The sequence below is a fragment of the Lonchura striata genome, chromosome 5, assembly GCF_046129695.1.
Source record: "Lonchura striata isolate bLonStr1 chromosome 5, bLonStr1.mat, whole genome shotgun sequence".
NCBI classification, from domain to species: domain Eukaryota; kingdom Metazoa; phylum Chordata; class Aves; order Passeriformes; family Estrildidae; genus Lonchura; species Lonchura striata.
In genome coordinates this window covers 53,635,128-53,653,435 of record NC_134607.1, presented here as the reverse complement: position 1 = coordinate 53,653,435, position 18,308 = coordinate 53,635,128, and the positions used below count along the sequence as shown (strand labels likewise).

General features: G+C 40.8%; 1 protein-coding gene across 5 annotated transcripts; it reads right to left on the bottom strand.

Annotated features, from left to right (window-relative positions):
- Positions 1 to 1,438: 1,438 nt before the first annotated feature.
- On the bottom strand, positions 1,439 to 9,519 carry MRPL42 (mitochondrial ribosomal protein L42). 5 transcript variants are annotated; one of them, XR_002465227.1, is made up of 7 exons: positions 9,458 to 9,519; positions 8,202 to 8,352; positions 7,550 to 7,613; positions 6,594 to 6,678; positions 5,145 to 5,308; positions 3,795 to 3,905; positions 1,439 to 1,550 (listed from the first exon to the last, which is right to left on the bottom strand). XR_002465227.1 is itself a non-coding variant. In XM_031507603.2 (6 exons), the coding sequence occupies exons 2-6, from the start codon at positions 8,281 to 8,283 to the stop codon at positions 3,860 to 3,862; spliced, it is 441 nt and encodes a 146-aa protein (XP_031363463.1). In that variant the 5' UTR covers positions 8,284 to 8,352; positions 9,421 to 9,519; the 3' UTR covers positions 3,771 to 3,859. The 5 variants fall into 5 exon arrangements, 4 of the variants coding, with proteins under 4 accessions (XP_031363463.1, XP_021383664.1, XP_031363465.1 ...); XM_031507603.2 differs by lacking the exon at positions 1,439 to 1,550 and having other exon boundaries at positions 3,771 to 3,905; positions 9,421 to 9,519; XM_021527989.3 differs by lacking the exon at positions 1,439 to 1,550 and having other exon boundaries at positions 3,771 to 3,905.
- Between the last annotated feature and the right edge of the window lie 8,789 nt (positions 9,520 to 18,308).

Genomic DNA, 18,308 nt, shown 5'->3' with positions numbered 1-18,308 from the left:
AATCTTGGAGATAATCCCAAATTTTATGTATCATATGTACACAATTTGTTCCTTTATAGTGGTGTCTAGTGGGTTTGCTCTAGATCAATTTTGTCTATATTGTAGCATTAAAATAAAATACACATCATCTATTAAGGATGAGGAATACAGCCTACATCTATTTTATGTCTCCATTTGATAACTTTGTATTGGCTTTGAGGATGGAATGAGCATGTGAGAAGTTACAGCAGAGAAGCTGCTAAAATTCACAGACTAGAGAAACTGCGAAATGCAGTGCTGGCTTTAACAAGCAGTTGGTACTGTGACTTATAATGACTTGCCACAATGATTTATTGTGGTACAGCAGAATTTGGACATGACAGATGAAGTTCAGACCTATTATAACAGCAGCAAGAGAGAAGTTTCCTATGGAACTTAAAAGCTGGAGGGATGGGGAGGGAGGGAAAGGTGGGTGGGCAGATGGGCAGGCAGGTAACTGCTGCCTTCACGGCAATCATGGGGAAGTGAAACGAAGTCATGACACTTGTCACATGGGTCACATTACTGCTCCACTGTCGGCTCTTTTTTTCCCCAGACTGCGATGGTGGAGCTTTTTTTTGGTCTCTCAGAGACCCTACAAATGTTAAAGCAAACAGGCAAAAAACCTTTGACCCTTTAAGTGCAAGCCCTTTGGGAGCTCCTTTTGCCGCAGTACTCCCGGGTGTCGCCAAGGGAGCACGGCCGCCTCCCGGGGCCGAAGCTGCGCGCAGAGCCCGGCCCCGCTCCGGCCCGGGCGCTGCTGCCTCCCGGTGGTGCCACAGCCGGCACACGGCGCCCGCGCCGCACACCGAAGGGAAAACGCCGTCTTACGAGCATCCGTTTTGTTTTAATCTGGGAGAATTACAGGAGAGGAAAGAATTCTTTTCACTAAGGCACCAAGATTAATTGAACTGCGATTTACATGGTCCGAATTCCTGTTCGGGAGCACTGGAACAGGCTGCCAAAGGTTGTGGAGTTTTCTCCTCTGTAGACATTCCAAACGTACCTGGCTGTGTTCCTGTCACCTGCTGCAGGTGACCTTGCTGTAGCACTAGTGTTGGACAACATGATCTCCAGAGGTCCCTTCCAAACCTAGCAATTCGGCGATTCTGTGAATTAAGGGCAGTATTTTTGATATGTGACTGAAACAGAGTTTTCTAATGGCATGCAGGGCAAGCAAGGCCTGAGGAGACTTTTAGTGAGACATTTAAAAACCAAAAATCCCTCAGTAAGATGTACCCAACTGTCTACGATCCACAGCAACAAGCCTCAGATGCTCTGGAGCTCAATAGCTACGAGATACAAAACAAATGGCTAACTGCCCAAACTTGGATACAAAGTGCCAGAGCAGACTTAACATTGCGAATTTTATGCAACTTAAGTTTTCAATTACAAAGAACAAGGGCAACAGAAAACAGAATTCCCAAACTAACTTTCAATTTATTTTTTTTTGCATAGAAGTGGAACATTAATCAAGTGGATGAGTACTGAATTCCAAGTTTTCAAGAGAAGCAAAGAAAGTTGTTTGAGACCTAGAAAACCAAAAAGAGAGCTTCAGATTACTGTCAGAGTAGTATTTTAATTGTGTCATGCCTCGAGAAAAAATATTTAGTAAAATAAAACACAGTAAGACTGAAAGCAGCATCCCAATGCAGGGAAAGAGTTTAAAACATCAATGTTATGAATTAGTAACAAAAGGGCACAGGGTACATGTAGTGACCATGTGTTTTAGACAGTTTCCAGCCACTGGTCAGAAGAGGAGGTACTTTAAAGATAGCAGCCAAGCACATAATAGATTTTTAGCTCTCAAAATGCCTGAAAAGCATCCAAAAATGTTTGGGAAACATTGTGAAAGCCAGTATTTCTACAGTGATTGTGGATGTTTGACAGGAAAGAACAGACAAATAGCATAACAGAAGGTTATGACTATAAAGATTTCTCTGTAAAGCAAAATTTCTTAGCAGCATTAGGCAGCAGTAAGCAGAAATATGGGAAAAAGAATGGGGGAAAATAATTTTAAGTTTAAATGAGTCCAAGGATATCTCTTCTTACACTGAAGTCAACTGGTGATAAATTAGGTCTCAGCCTTCCAAAAATAAAAGGGACTCAATTTTATGCATTGGAACGTAAAACACTGCATGAGATGTAAGCCCACTTAGACACCAGAGTCCTCACAAGGCACCACAAATTGATGAAAATACCAAAAACTGTTGTACTACAAATTGCTACAGTCTATTTAAAAAGTTATATTCCAGGCAGAAAAAGCCACTATTATGTTAATGCAATTGAACTTGCAGAGTTAAGCAGCCATCCTTCACAGAGACCCCACAGACAACAGCAGACTTATGTGAGCAACACACCATTAATAAGGAGGCAAAATCACTTGGCTCATGTTGGCTTGAGCATGGACTCCGATATCTTATAAGCACAACAGAGTCAAGGAGCAAAACTATTTAATGCTCTGCCATGATAAACCATTATCAGCTAGCAAAAGTCCAGCATTTGGAGTTAAAAATGCACTGGCACTAGTTTTCTGTAAAAATTTTCACAAGTATTTAAAGGCAGCCTTTTTACACATATCCAACATTGCTTTTTTCATAAATAAAGGATGTTCAAGGGAATAAAGGTTATTCAGTAGTATCTTTAGAAACTAACAGTTTCTCAACATGTCAACTGAGAAGATGAGTGGTACTCGACTTCCAACAAAATCTGCAGAAAACACACGCTGGCAAAACGACACTAGACTAACAGAAGAAACAAACCCCTTCCTAGATTATCCAAATTGCTTTGGAAGGGAAATACAATAAAAATATATGATGGACATGAGATAATTATTTTCTGATTATTTAGAAAGCTCTCCTAAGAAGGCTTTGTGAAGTCACTGGCATCTCTGCAGCAGCATAATGTTCCAAGGTAGGCCTTTCTATTAGAGGGCTGATGCCTAAAACTGTAGACTGAACAAAGGTTTTTTTTTTTTTCCTTTTCCTGAAGGAAAAAAATGCTACATGATAGAATATTACAAGAGGAAGAACATTTAAGCACTACAAAATGCTAAAGCAATGAAGTAGAATCAGACCAAACTCTTACTGTGATACAGCTATTCCAATTTAGGTATGAACACAGCATCCTCACTGAATGGTAGTTGGAGTGGGATTAAACAAACAACCCCCCCCCACCCATGAACCACAAATGCACACAGAAGTTCTCAGATATCTCAGAATGCTGGATGATTTAGAAGAGTAAGTTACTGTGTCTTGGATGCTAAAAATTAAAAAAAAGTTGGCCAGTTTTCCATACACAATAGGCTTAAATACAATCACTTGGCTGATGTAGAATTATATATGGAACCAGGTATCTCACAAATGTAACAGAAGAAGAAAAACTTTGTTTTCACAAATACCTTATACAATATTTTTCATAAATACTGTTTCATTAATACTTCAATATTCAAGCTCACCTTACTAGATTCCTAAAAGAATAAAAAAATACTATCCCACTCAAAACCACCAAACCCTAACATGTCCATTTCTAGACTTCCCACTTTGACACAAGACTTGTGTGGATTCACTCGATCAGTGATAAGCCTGCGACCTCTTGAATTTAATCAGAGCACTCCATCCCTATTACATCCTAATCTAAGACTAGTCCATTTGCTGACCAGGAATGGACAACTGCCTTCACTGACTCCGTGTTTTTTCAGTGCTGTTTTGTTACTTCTAGTAGAAAATAACAGTCAAATCAACTTAAGCATGTTCTATTATAACCAAACATGTCACCTGCTGTAACTTTTATTTCCAATCAAAATTACAGCAAAGTCCAGGTGAACAAGAAGTTATCTTTGTTATCGGTCTTTAGGAGGATTAGGATTCCTGCGTCTTCTATGATACCTAAAAGAAAAAAGAAACATTGCAGTGAGTGCAAGCTGTGGACAGCCTTTATTTTTGTGGTATTTCTGCCCCCAGTGAGTGATCTGAGGTTACACAAGGAAGTGATACACAAGCACAATCCATCACCACTCGTTAGATGTCATCTCTGTTGTTTGTGGAGTTACATAATGCTACTCATTTCTATTGCTATATCTGCTACAAGTACGCAATAATCCAATCAGTTCTACAGCTGAATAGACACAAAGGCTGCTGTTTATTCTTAATCCTTTGTGTGAAGTTAATTTTATTACATGGTCAGCCTTGCCTTTGGCTAAAATGATTGCTATAGAACAAAGATGTTCAAAAGAACTGTGCCAGACTGTGTGTTAAATAGTGTAATATTTTGCAGCAAAACTAAAAACCAAATTCTTCTTAACAAATAATGATCCATACTTTCCTCATAATTATGCATGCTAGACAAGGCAGATCCTGTCTGATCTTCATCAAAGTGACATCTGCCCTTTAGTAATAAAAGTCCTATCTTTCCATTTCTTATATCTACTCCCAAAACACATTAATTAAAAAATTTTCTGTGGACAACAACAACAACAAATTTCCTCTATTATGTCTCCATAGCTATAACAGATCTTGAAAGATGGCATAACATGGAGTGGAAGGGTGTAACACAAACCAGAATGCTGCTTGTTTACATTTATATACCTGAATGTCCAGAGTTCCTCTTTAAGCTCGGTCATGTATATGTGCACCTCTCCTCCTCCTCCATTTCTGAATTTAAGGCACACCAAAGAGCACTTTTCACCATTCCAAATGAAAAACTTCTACTACTCCTAAGTCTGAGAATCATCTTATTGAGGTTGCTAAGCAATAGGCAATGCATGTTTCCAAGCTGTATTTGGTTATGTCCACTGAGGGTATTTTACATACTAGATTCTGCTATGAAACTTAGTAAATGACTCAAAGCAGTAGCTAACTGGATGTATGAGAAATTTCTACACTGTCACATATTTTACAGAAAAAAAGTGGTAAAGTCTATCAAAGGAGCAGTGTTAAAAAAACCCCTCTCATTAAATATAGTCTTCCATTCACCCAACACTGCATGGAAAATTTTATGCAGCAGCCCAAATGCTAGAGGTAACTTGTCTGACATGACTTATCCTAGGTTGAATCTGGTCATTAAATTATTCCTGTATTTCCGTTTACTTCCAAAAGGAACAAACAAATTGAAAAGAAAATACTTACTGTCCCACAGGATACCAGCGATGTTTTGTTGTGTAAAACATTTTGCTGAGCTCTTCAATTGTAGGACCTCTACTGTTCTTTAGTTCCTTTTCATTCAATCTAGATTTTAAAACTTGATCAAGGTTTTCTTCTTTATTATTCACTGGATCTGGCCGTGGTACGGGCTAGCAAAACAGTAATGTATATGTATGTCCTGTTTCTCCTTGTTTTATTTAATTGAGAAAGTAAAAAAGCCAAGCTACATAAGAGTAATCTGTAATGCTATTTAATAGCTGAAACAAAAAAAATACTAAAAAATACTAAAAAATACCTGCAATTGCACTGGCTGTTTATTGTCCCCACCTTCCCACCCTGAATGAAACCATACCACTGTGGAGCAGATGTCTAGACACATCTATTTACCCTAGATTCTACAGCTGATGACCCTACCCCTAAAACCAGCATTCCTGTAGTCATTATTGCAGATCTTGATCTTACAATTCACTAGCTGAATCATCAGCTTCAGTTCTACTAACACAGAAGTACACCATTCCCAGTCAGAATTTTAGCAACCATCATCATTGCTAAAAATCTTTTAGAGGACATTGACCTTTGAGAAGATTGTCAATTCCTAATTTTTTATGCAACAGGTAAGACCAAGTTGTTTGCTTTCAATTGGAAACATAACTACTACCACTATTACAAATATTTTCCCTTGTTTTAGCCTTTTACCTGTTTTTTCTTGAGATATGTGCAAGTGACAGATTTAAAAATTCTGCTATGTAATTTGCAGGCTAAAATGCTTTAGGTTTAAATGGAGAATTTTCACATTGGGTATTTCAGCAACACAGCTGCCAGCTGCAGTGTTTTCCTAGCACATGAGAACTGGAAATTCAAACAAAAAAGTGTACACTAGAAAAAATTTATCCAGGTGTTAAACCACAACAATAGATTTATTTTCATCAATGTAAAAAATACATTGAAAGTACCATTGATAGATAAAAATCAATATTTAAAGTTCTTTGTGGCTTTTATTAACTCAATGCTGAATGGAATTTAAAAGTTTGAGTTGAAAACAGTAGCCAGCAGTATTTTTTGGTATTCTCTTAGGCAGCAGGACATGTGAGCCATAATCTGCATTCCAATTACCCTCTCTGAGTAGTACCTTGTAGACAGACACTATTTTCTCTGTAGTGCACAAGTGTTTTACTGCCTTTTTTAATTCTACTAGAGCTTCTGTGTGGTGTGATACCTGAGTTTTTCTCACTCTGCAACCTTCCCTGAATTCAACTAAGAGTAAATTCCTTCCTTGTGGCAGCAGCTATATTCATGAGGCATTACTTCACATATGTGCTGATCATGCACTAAAAAGTATTTCAAATTGAAAAAGATGCTCTAAAGACTCAAACCTATGAATTACTAAATGCCCTCACAATAGTAAGATATATAAATCTGCACACTTGGACATACTTTTGTATGCTCATATGGAATCTCAAGCGAAGGGTGGTAGCAGACAATTGTCTTCAAATCGGATGTCACTGCAAGTTCCACTTTGCTATAAAAATAAAACAACCTCGTAACTTTCAGAAGTACTGAACAACTGAGCAGCCCGAGTCCCAAATGCAGGTTTTGATCCTGCATTTATGAATCCTTAATCTTCTATAAAATAAGGGTCATAAATACTTGATCCTAACCTCCAATTTTTTATTTCCTCAGTCATCTTCCTTCTTTGATGGAGAGGAAAAAGGGCTAAAAAAATTATTAAAACAGCTGGAAATATGAGTTGGAAAAAAATCTTAAACACTTAAATAGTGGCATATAAAACTCTAAACAGATGGGGATAATGATCTCTAGGACAGCATAGCTTTATAAAATGTATGGCATCTGTAATGAAATAACAGGAAACAAAACTCTATTTGGGGTTCCAAATTTTCTATTACATAAAAAATGCTGAACAATAAGTCCTACTGAGAGTTTCATTGTGAGAATATAACTTTTCTCACCTTCCTTCCCATGACTTACTTAGCTTCCTAAAACTCTGGATGAATGAATTCAGTGTTTCTCACTACATTTGTATCATCTTTTCCCATTTCTACACAAGTTTTCCATGCAGCAGCACAAAAATACCTGGACCTTGTCTTAACAACAAGCGTCAAAGGAAATGACTAAGCTAATTTTGCTCTTCCACAAACAAAACTGCAGGGACATGTTTAAAAGAATTCCTGCTGGCCTTTCATTACATTGAAACATTAAGTTCACAATCATTACTATCACAGACAGCACTTCAGCTGAAATTATTATCTGTATCCAGTATTGGCAATAAATGGGTTTGATACTATTATATGGCGACTTCAGGACAGAGAGAGAGAGTAGCCCTGGAATAAATATTACATGAAAAAGCCACACATCAAAGCATGTTTACATACCAATTGTAGTCTTCAGGGAGAATTGAGTATGTAGATTTATGGGAAGCATGATACACAGCTCCATCTGCAATAAAAACCCAAGTAAAGAACTTGATGTAGAAACAAGCAGAGCAGTGCCCAATTAAGAATGTTTATACTTTCAATTCTCATTCTGTTTCAAGTCTTAATCAGGGATTATAATCATATCCAGTTTTAGGTTAACATAACCCAAATACTGTCTAAATAGAAGTTCATTTTAGTACACAGCTTTCTAGCAGTGCAATCAAAAAAACCACAGTATGCAGGCAGCCTGTTTTTGCTTGTTCTCTTTTTATGTTAAGTAATGAGATTTTACTATAGCCTTTTCTAAGTCTGAAAAAATAAATTTATATCTTCAATGATAATCAGTGGTAAGAGGGTAGTATTTACAAGCTAATCAATAAATTTGGGGAGCATACAATTCGGACCATTAAGGTTTTAAAAGCACAAAAAAAAGGAAAAACAAATAAAGATATCTTTTAGATTACTGTTAGAATAGAGCACAGACTAACAGACTTGATTATGTTCAAATAGAAAAATCATTTCCATGTTTCTATTACTTTAAACAGTACAAGAAAGAGGTTCTCTAGGAAGAAATTTTAATATAGGACTTGACAATTTCATCACCACTTACTCTGCAGTGGGACCTGCTTATAGGTTGCTGCTGAACGCATCCAAAGGAGGCTGGACCATGCAGTTCTAAGTGACATTGCCATGGTGACAGCAGAGGAAACCAGTCCTGGACAAGATGGAACTCAAAGAACTTTTTCTCTGCAGAACAGCTTCTGAAAGAAACCAGTTTTGTAACTACTCATGATACAGAAGACTTAAACATTTCTTGAATATCTTAAGAAAAAAACACTGTGCAACATAATTCTTCTTTGTCAACTGTTTAAAAGTTCTTATCACTTAAGATAATGGTACCTGTCTCCTTAACAGTCAAAAGTAGCACAAGACTTTATTTACTGAGAGGGAATCTTTGAAGGTTCAAATTAAAAAAAAATATTCCATGCCTGTGCCTTCTCACAGGCTTTTCTACTGGTACTCACCCACCTAAAATTTGCATCTTTCCTTCTGCACACCCCATAATATTACTCATGAAATAGTATTTTCTGGTTAATAATGTAAATATCATCACCCAGTACAAAAATAGAAACATTTATAGACTACACTTGCTGTAGTTAAAAAGCTCTCTAAATGCAGTTATCAGTTTCATCCATCTCGGCAATACACCTGAAAACTCAGAAACACCATTAAGAATACCTTAAATGTTACCCAGAATTTCACAGAAGCAAAAAGACACCTTATGTTTTCACTGTCTACCGAAAAAAAAATAAATTGCTTTAAATAGAAACTTATAATGAAACCTAGAAAAACGTAACTGGAAACATTTTAAGGACATACCACATTAAAAAAAAAAAAAAAAAAAAAAAAAAAGGCAAGAATCTTTTAAAAGTACTCCATATTTTGGGCTTCAAAACATCACCAGAAATGTGCATTTTCCAATTACAACACATAATAATTCAGCATTCTTTTTATCTGTGCCAATGCTGCTGAAGTTAGGGGAACACCAACACCTACAGAGCTGCTTATAACTTGCCCTCAGAAGCTCATTAACAAAAAGGGTGCGTGGAACGCGGCGGATCTCGGTCCAAGGACAGGGGTCAGCCCGTTCCCACCCCACTGCGAGGACCGCTCCGGTTTAAACGGGAACAGTCCCATCCCTGAGGCAGCGCCCGGGAAACGCGTGTGCCAGCAAGACGCGGAAACATCAAACCTGCGGCTTAGACCTGAAGGAGATACTGAGCACTACAAAGAAAGTCCCTAATCCGCCAAAGCAAGCAGAGGAGTACCCGCCAGAAAAGCCCCGAGTGTGCCGCACAGGCTCACCGCTCCGCAGCACGCAGTCCCGCCGGCCCCGCCCGCCGCCCCGCGCAGCCCGCGGGCGGAAGCGGCGGCGCGCGCCCCTTCCGGCTCCGGCGGCGGCGCGGCCCGCGGCATGCCGGGACTCGTAGTGCGGCGGCTCGGGGCACCGGCACCGCTCCCCTCCGCCCTCCGCGCCGCTCCGGCGCCGGCCACGAGCCTGAGGCGCCCCACGGGCATAGGGATGGAGGAAGGGCCGGTCCGGGGGGGCAAGCGGACACACAAACACAGATTCACGGATTCAGGTTGGAAAAGACCTCTGAGATCATCCAGTCCAATGTTTGACCCATCTACACCTTGACACCTAGGCCATGGCAGTTGAACACCTCCTGTGATGGTCACTCTACCATCTTCCCTATGGAGCCTGTTCCAATGTTTAACAGTTGTTCTTGGGGGGAATTTCTCATGATGTCCAACCTGAACCTCCCCTGCCTTGAGGCCACTTCCTCTTGCACTGTTGTCCACAAGAACCCAGATTCGTTACCTGGTGTGCAGCAAGCTAATAATTGGCCACTGTGGACAACACTGTCACGGGTTGTCCAACCCCCACTTTATTACAACCTCTTTTCAGGTAGTTGTAGAGAATGAAGAGGCCTCCCTGAGCCTCCTCCAGGCTAAACGCCCCCAGCTCCCTCAGCCACTCCTCTTGGTCAAACTGACTGCTCACTCTGGTGGGCCCTGTGCTGGGAGAGTTTTGGGAGCTCAAACCCACACAAGAGGCACTGAGGCTACCTCGGCATTGGCAGCAGCTGTTCTGCTGAGGGAGAGGGCACAACACCCCAGCAACAGGCAGCAGTGCACCTGCTGGTCCTGGGAATGTGCCAACATGCCATATGTTATAAATTGAGACACGACAATTGACTGTGTCTTTATCCAATTGGTAATTTATTAATTAATTATAGCAAGCGGATAATAAGCAAAGCACAGCGCTGAGCGACGGGAGTCTCCGCTCCACCAACTGCCGCGCCCAATGTCTGTGTTTCCCATCTTTTATACAGTTTCTCTTCCGGGTACGTGTTCCTAAAGTCCTTCTCTGTGCATGTGTGTCGTGTTGCTAGGGGATCTTTCTTCTGCCTCCCGGTGGTCGTGGGATGAAGGCCCGAAGTCTTCCTCTTCTTGTCCTTTTGACCTGCAGCACTCTTGTGTCCTTCTAAGGCATCTCTGTATGACTTCCTGGGAAAAACTACTGAGACTGGGAAAACTGCTGAGACTGATAGCTGAGTTAATGTAAACCCTTTGTGCTTGCGTAAGTGGTTTCACAATCCCTTGTACTCACATCCTGGTTTGCGAAGAAACACATTTCTCACACCATAGTCTTATATTAGCTGCAAAATAATCCCCTCTAATCCCATAATTCAAAGGGACATCTCTAACATTATTGGTTATTTCACAAGCTTGCAAGCATAGCCTGCTTGCTTTCCAGGTTTCCAGATGCTGCTGGCTGCAGCATCTTCCTCTGTTCAGCCAGTTAGCTCTTCACAGTACTTGTGTCATGGTTTGACACGGAAAGAGAATTTTTTCTGGGAGGAAGAGGTCAATTTAGATATTGACCAATTGAAAGTAGACACGCCTCTGAGAACACAGAGGGGTTGAAAGCAGAATTCCCAGGGGAACTCGCTCTCTTTGGTTCTGGTTAGCGTGCAGTGCAGACCTCCCCTGCCCAGCCACGAGCTGGGTGGGGGAGGGGAAGCCCCATGGCCTGAAAGGTAGGCCCCAAGGGTGGTGGAAGGACTGGAACCGGGCTGGCCCCTGCAGATGGAAGGGTGGAAGAAATCTGGGATGTCTCCATTTCCCCCCCAGAGTTCCTCTCCCGAGAGGGAGAGAGAAAGCCGCGAGGAAGGAGGAGCAGGGGGAGCTGCAAGGTGCCCAGTTGTGTGGGAGTTGCTGGATGTCCGGGCATCGAGCCATCTTGGGACTTTGGACTTTTAACCCTTCCTTGAGAAATGAAAGCTTTGTGAATTTTCCTTTCCCCTCCTCGGTTTGAAAGAGAGGAAGAGGGACACCTTGGACCCTGGGATGGGATGTTGGAAGGAGGAATTCTGGATGGGAGGGGGACAAGGAGTGGCTTTTGGCTGGATTTTTCCGTGTTAGCCACAACCTGAACCAATCTTCTCCTTCAAGAGGGACTGTGTTTTGGGAGGATGCCAGTGAGTCAAGAGACCTGCTTCAGCTGGGAAAAAAGACAAAATTGGAGTGAACAGAGAAAAGGTTAGGGGGTTTGTGGTGGCGCCCCCTGTCCTGGAAAGGAAAGAGAAGAGAAGAAGATCTCTGTTCTTGAGCCCTCGGCCCCAGGGGAAAATGGGGGGGACTGTGGTCCCAAACAATGAAAAACTGAACTGTTGTTTTCTCCCCTCTTGGCAGGGCATCCTTGAAAAGAAAAATCCTAAAAGCAGTCTGTCCATCCATGCATTTGTGGTGAGAGCACTGTGCATGGAAAGGAGAGGGTCACCATGGCAAACTTTTCTCCGGGCGGTGCCATGTGTGACATGGAAACACAGGATGTGGAGCTGTGTTTCTTGGGGGGTCTGTGGCACAGGAGAGACTCTGTTCCCTCGATGGACTGAGTATTGATTGTCTGGAGGGTGGAAACCTGATTTGGCTCCAGATTGTGTCTCACTGTGGTTTGTTGGAGTTGGGTGGTGGGGGGGGAGGAATGCTTTGCAAGGTTTTCATTTGATCTTTGTGTGGTCTTTTTTTCCTTTTTTTCCTTTCTTTTTCCTTTTGTAGTAGTAGCTTAATAAAGTTTTTTTTTTTCCTGTTATTAAGCTTGAGCCTGCTTTGCTCTGTTCTAGATTCCACTTCACAGCATTCAAGGGAGGGATCACATTTTCATGGGGGCACTGGCATTGTGCCAGTGTCAAACCATGACAACTTCTAACAATTTCCCACATGGAAGGCTTGTGGATTTTATGTAGATGAAATTGTGTGTTTCCAATATTCAAGGCATACAGAAAACTCACCTGAATGTCCCAGGCACACTGCTGCTCTGGGGCTACTTGCAGTACCTCTTTCATAGACTGAGTCACAAAGCATTTCAAAGAAAAGGTTATATTTGCACAACATTGATAAAAGTCAAGAAGAAAAGAGTAAAACCAATTGTCTGACCTGCTGCTCTAGTATCTGAAATGGCTCCAGCACTTTAGGCATTTACGCAGCCACGAAGCCTCCAAGTCACATCAGCAGACTGTATCTCCATTCCTGTCACAGCATTACCTTTTGGAGACTCTTGGTTAGTGTCTCCTGGAAGGCTGCAACCTCTTCCAGAAAGCTTCCAATAATTGCATCTTTTCTGCTCATTCACTGTGGTACTGCAATTTCATCCTGTCATCGGTGAAATACTCACAATTTCAGCAGTATTTAAGTTTGGTCTGTAGTTGCAGAGTTGTAGTTACACTGATAGCTTCCAGCAGAAGAATAGAAGTATAGCCAGAAATCAGTAGTCAAGAGCTGATCACTCCCTGTAGTGCTGACAAAGGTTTCTTCTTGAGTATTTTTCTATACAAAGGAAGATGGAAGACATCATTTTGGGGCTCCCTGCAATAGTAGATCCACTACACTATAGAAAAAGGGGGCAAAGATGGGCCAAAACGTTTTACACACTACTTGGAGAGATGCAACCCAGGTGAGAAATCACAGCACCACTATAAAGCTCCTCTAGATTTGTGGAGATGAACTCACTTTGTGATTCCAGCAAGTTTCTGTGTGCAGATACAGAGGCATCTGATCTGGGCTAATGCACCAAACAGAAGCAACACAGTTCTGTGTGTTTTCTGCTGTGTACTAGCTCATGATTCCCACAAGGAAATCCTTGTACTAGGATGAGGGCAGCATCCTATACAATGAAGCAATAATCCGATACAAGAAAGACAGTGGTTCTACTGATGGACAAATAAAACACTTTGAGGATTTTAAACTCAAGGACAGTGCTGAAAAATAAAATGGTAATAAACTGTCTGAAACAAGTGCACTCTGGAAATTAAAAGAAAGGAATGAATCTTCATTAGAGTGAGCTTCAGGAGTATCTTGTCCATAGGCATAGTAGGGGTAAACAGAATGATTTCAAAGTCAGTCTTGTCAGGAGCAGTTTGTGACAATGTGGAACTGTCAGGATTCTTGACTTTCTCCTGCTCAGCTGCAGGGTGACACACCTGTATGCAAATGCAATGTGTGCTACTTGGGAGTGTTTGTGCGTAAGCCTCTCACAAGTACATTAGGCCTTTATTTCCTTCCTAGGGAATACTAAGTAAAATTAAGGCTTCTCTTGAAGATGACTTTTCTTGAAGATGCTTTTGATTTAATTGTCATAGATTTAAAAGATTGCCTAAACTCAGGGATGATGATGACTGTGGTTGACAACTCTGATTCTTAGCTGCTTTCTCAAAAGGGCATTGTTCACCCATGCAGGAGACAAAAATTCTTTGCTGTGCAGTGGAAAATGTGAAATTCACTATCTTCACAACTTAAGACCACTGTAAATTTCACCTATTTCTTTCTCCAGTGCAAGACACTTTTAAAATATCTTCTCTATATGGAGCTGCAACTCTTAAAAAATATTTTAAAACCTCCCTAGCCCCTTAGAAATTGTCTCCCAGTACAAAATACTAAAACTTGGTATGCTTGAGTATATTAGCCATGATGACAATATAAGACTTCTGTGGTTCTCCTACATTACTGTTTCCTACATAAATTTATTTGCTTTATTAAAGACAATTTTTTACTCTTCAGTGCTCTATGTACTTCCTGAGGACTACATACAGACACACACTTGCAGATATGCGTGCTCTCCTCAGACACAAGTTTGAAAAAGTAGAATTTCTAATGTTCCTGATGAATGTGACCAAAAGTCTCCTAATATTGTGGGATATTGTAGGTTGGCAGCATTGAGTTGTTAATAGCTAAGAAGCTAATTCATTAATGAGACTGTAAAGAGCAATAAAAACTTTAATTTGAAGTTACAGTCTGTACTGCTTGTTTTCAATGACCTACTTTTTTCTGTAAGGATTTTATTCCTTGTGCTTTTAAAACACCCCCATAATGACAAATCTTGTAACTTAAATCCTACTTCTGAAAAGTTGCAATTGAAGGTACCACAGAACTTTTATTTTTATTTCTTATAAACTGAACCACATACCCTGTTAGGCTTCCAGGCTATTTTTAGGTGGTTTCCATAAAAAGATTTTTAGGAGATAGTAGATGAGGTCTACCCTCTCCCTGACGCATAATATTCTGCAAGTGTATTCTTAGCAGCATGTTCTGACAGATTACAGCTTTCTAAAGGGAGATGGGAATTGCTTGAGGACAGCTCAGAAGCGTGACTACACACTTCTCCAGCACGTCTGGAGATGGGGTTATTAATAACAACTGCCAAGGCCCTTGCTTGCCTCAGCAGCTTGTAGACAGCAAAGGGGAGACTCATTCAGTCTGTATTTGCTCAACAGGAAGGTTGTTCTTTCCCTTACCTCTAGAGATACTATGGAGGCACTAATGCTGAGTTCCAGACCTCTGAGACTTCATATCTCTGGAAACCTGGAAAGTTTTGTTTCTAGGTTGCTCTCTTACTGAAGATAAACCATCAACCTGCTCTTACTGCAACAGTGAATTACAAACTTCTCCAGGAAATGCTCCAATTGATCAGATGGCTGAGTTATAGTTAGGCTGCAGAGGCTATGTAGTGATAAGGGCAGGACTATGTTGGTTGGCTCTGTTTTAGAAGAACAAATTTATAAATCAGAGATATCATCTGCACTGGTGTGGGTTTTGTGTGAGCAGTTGCACACACACAGACACAGAGCCCTTCTGAGAAATGGAAAATTAGGACCTGGCTGTTGTAGCTCTTTTTCCTGCAGTAGCATATTTAGGAAATTGTTTCTTAGGAAAATAATTCAGGCTAGATCATTGGCAAACTGAATATAATACACATTTATTATTTTCATAGAAACCAATGTTTCAAAATATTCCTAGGAATAAGCATTTGGCTTCTTTTATTTCCTTTTAAACTGGCAAGGTACTACACAATCATACGTAGAAGTGGACCTGAATTTGTGAATGGATGGATGTGTTTCATTGCAAAGTTGTGTCTTAACAATGGGGATGGATGGGTCTCCACTCCTGAAATGCTGTATCTTAATTTCTATGAGGTTATTCCTATAAATGTAGAAATCAAATTTCTAATGAGACACTATAGTTTAGTTATGGTCTTAATTCTCAAGTTTTCTCAAGTTATGTTGTAGACAGACAGATTTCTGTTTTAAGTCAGTCTATAAACACCCAGAGAAAATATCAAGGCTTATGTCAGTAGGCCCTCTTTATTCTTTAGCATATCTCACACCATCTCATCACTGGTCCATCCTGTTACTGATAAGGAGGCAGCTGCAACTGTAAATAACATATGACAAAATGACAGTGCCTCAGCAGTCATATGTAGCCTAAATATTTTGTGTTCCTGTTGATTACCATAGTTCAAGGAAACAATATTGTCTCTATTCAAGCAGCCACTTAATGAAAAAAATCAAATATTATTCTCTACAATGAAGGCTCTTACTAGGATCCTGTGGGAACTCAAAATGTCTCTCAGACATTTTTAGAGGTTCCAGGCCTTGGTCAGAAGCATTCTAGACCCTGGCAGACAGCTGAAAAACAACTGTGATTTTGAGTTTGAGCCATGGAATGAATTACCAACTTTGGAGGTGGAACAAGCAATCACAAAAGGTTAGATAGTATAGTATAAGTAGTTACGAAGTAGAGGGGAAATTTTTTTAGTATTGTACAGGGGGGTTTTAGCACATGTACAGGGGGGTTTTCACTTTGTACATGGGGGTCAGAAGTTCTAAGATGGAGGAAAGTGGGCTGATCCCATCCTTCTTCCTTCTTCTTCCTTACCTCCATGTTCTTGGTGATGTTGGCACTCACAGATTGGTTTAGAGTAGAAAAACACTTGGCAACGTAGGTAGTAGGTATTGGGGAATAATTGTAAACATGTTATACGTAATATATCTTATAAAAGATAGCAGCAACCCTGGGCGGAGGGAGAGACGAAGAAGACAGCAGATAGAGAGGATGTCAGGGTGTGTGTGTGCCTCTACCCAGGCCACTGATCAAATAGCTGCAGTCCAAGAACATAATCTGTTAGATAACTAGCAATAAACTGCCTTGAGACCGAACAGCTAAGCCTGCGGAGTTTTTCTTTGGAAGCACGGGTTGGAGGAGGAATTTCACCACCACATGTGGCCCCAAAACAAGGCTGGGGTTCCCACAGGATCCCATTTTGATGTTCTAAGTTGGTAAAACATATAACTAGTGGTGTTTTTTTCTTCTCTCAGTACAGTTTCACCCAGTCCTACCAGTTTAGATAATTCTGAAATTGTCCAATGACACTTTAAATTACTGCTGAATGAAAAACACTGCACTTCTGTGGCTTAGTTTCCTCCTTTGTACATAGGCATCATAGCAACTCTTGTGGAATTACTCTGGGATTTACTGAACATTTTTAATATAAAATTTTGATATTACTGTGAATATTCATTCCGTATGTGTACATACATACATCTGATTTTTGCTGTAGAACAGATTTTCTACAATATTTGGCAAAAATATAGAAATGCTTTTATGCAAAAATAAAGAATCTGGCATTTGAAAGAGAGTTGTAATTACAGTAAAACTTCTATAAGATTGCAAAGAGGGCTAGGAGGAGGAAATAAGATTAGTCAGCCACAGGCTCAGCTGGCCTGGATGCACCCACTCAGTGAGTAAGTCTGGTAATTTGATGACAGCAGAAGCTGTGACAGGAAGATGGTCAGCAGCTGTATTGAATTGTTCTGGGTGTATTAATTAATTGCCTAATTGCAATTACTTCTTTACCTTCCCTGCCTATAGTAGCATTATAGAACACTTTGTTGGTGAATAAGGTGGTTGCCTAACTTTGTTCTTGGAACCACTGTAATTCCGGCAATGATGTGATAATCACAGATTTGTGGGAGGAGGATTGTGTTGTCCATCCTGGCTTTTGTAGTGGTGCAGTGGGATAAGATCAGCTCAGCCAACAGAACAGGTCACTGCTGCGGGAGGGGATGGTCCTACACCTGCACCTTCTCACTCGGTTTCCAGCTGCTTCTCTTGTGCCAGCTCTGATGCCTCAGTGAGCTGGTCAGAAGGGTAACTTAGCAAAAAAAAAAACCCAAAAACCCAACAACAACCCCCTATACTCCAGTAGATACATAGCAATGACAAGACTGGATCAGGAATGTAGAGCAGGGAAAGGGAGCTGGACCTCAGTGCTTCCTGCAGCTTCTCCTAAAAGCTGAGGGGCATCTAAAGCTAAATTAATTACTCATGGATACTACAGCATACAACTTCACTCCCACTTCTATTACCTTTTGTTGTCTGGGGCTTGCCAAACCCCAGTGTAAGACAAACCAATTCACCAGTCCAGCAAAAGACTACACTGAATGGCTGTTTTTCTGCCAAGTTAGTATTGCATCAGCTCAACAGAATGAACAGTGGGGAAAATGCTATGTGTAAGGAAGGAAGGTAGAAGGAGTGAGGTAGGAAAGGGAAGAAAGAAGTCCTGTTTTTAAGAGGTTGACTCAGCTGCTTGGTCTACCTTAACCTCAAGTATGTGCTTCCACACTATCCCTAGTGCAGGGGACTATTGAAAGTCCTTTTCTCACACCCTCAGGCATGGGTTCCAATCTTGTTTATGCTTCACCTGTAGAGCTGTGTGGCTGCCTGTGGTTCACAGCAGCTCACTGCTCACCCAGGAACCACTTGTGCTTTTGATCAGCTTGTCTTAGGTGAGAGATCATGGTGTGAGCTCAGGGAA

Bases quoted from the DNA above. Each gene is read 5' to 3' on its own strand.
- MRPL42 (XM_031507603.2), bottom strand. From the start codon at position 8,283: ATGGCAATGTCACTTAGAACTGCATGGTCCAGCCTCCTTTGGATGCGT. The intron at 5,309-6,593 runs GTATGTCCAAGT...CTGTTTTGCTAG, and splicing joins TTCCATATGAGCATACAAAA to CCCGTACCACGGCCAGATCC. The intron at 3,906-5,144 runs GTAAGTATTTTC...TTTTTCTTTTAG, and splicing joins CGCTGGTATCCTGTGGGACA to GTATCATAGAAGACGCAGGA.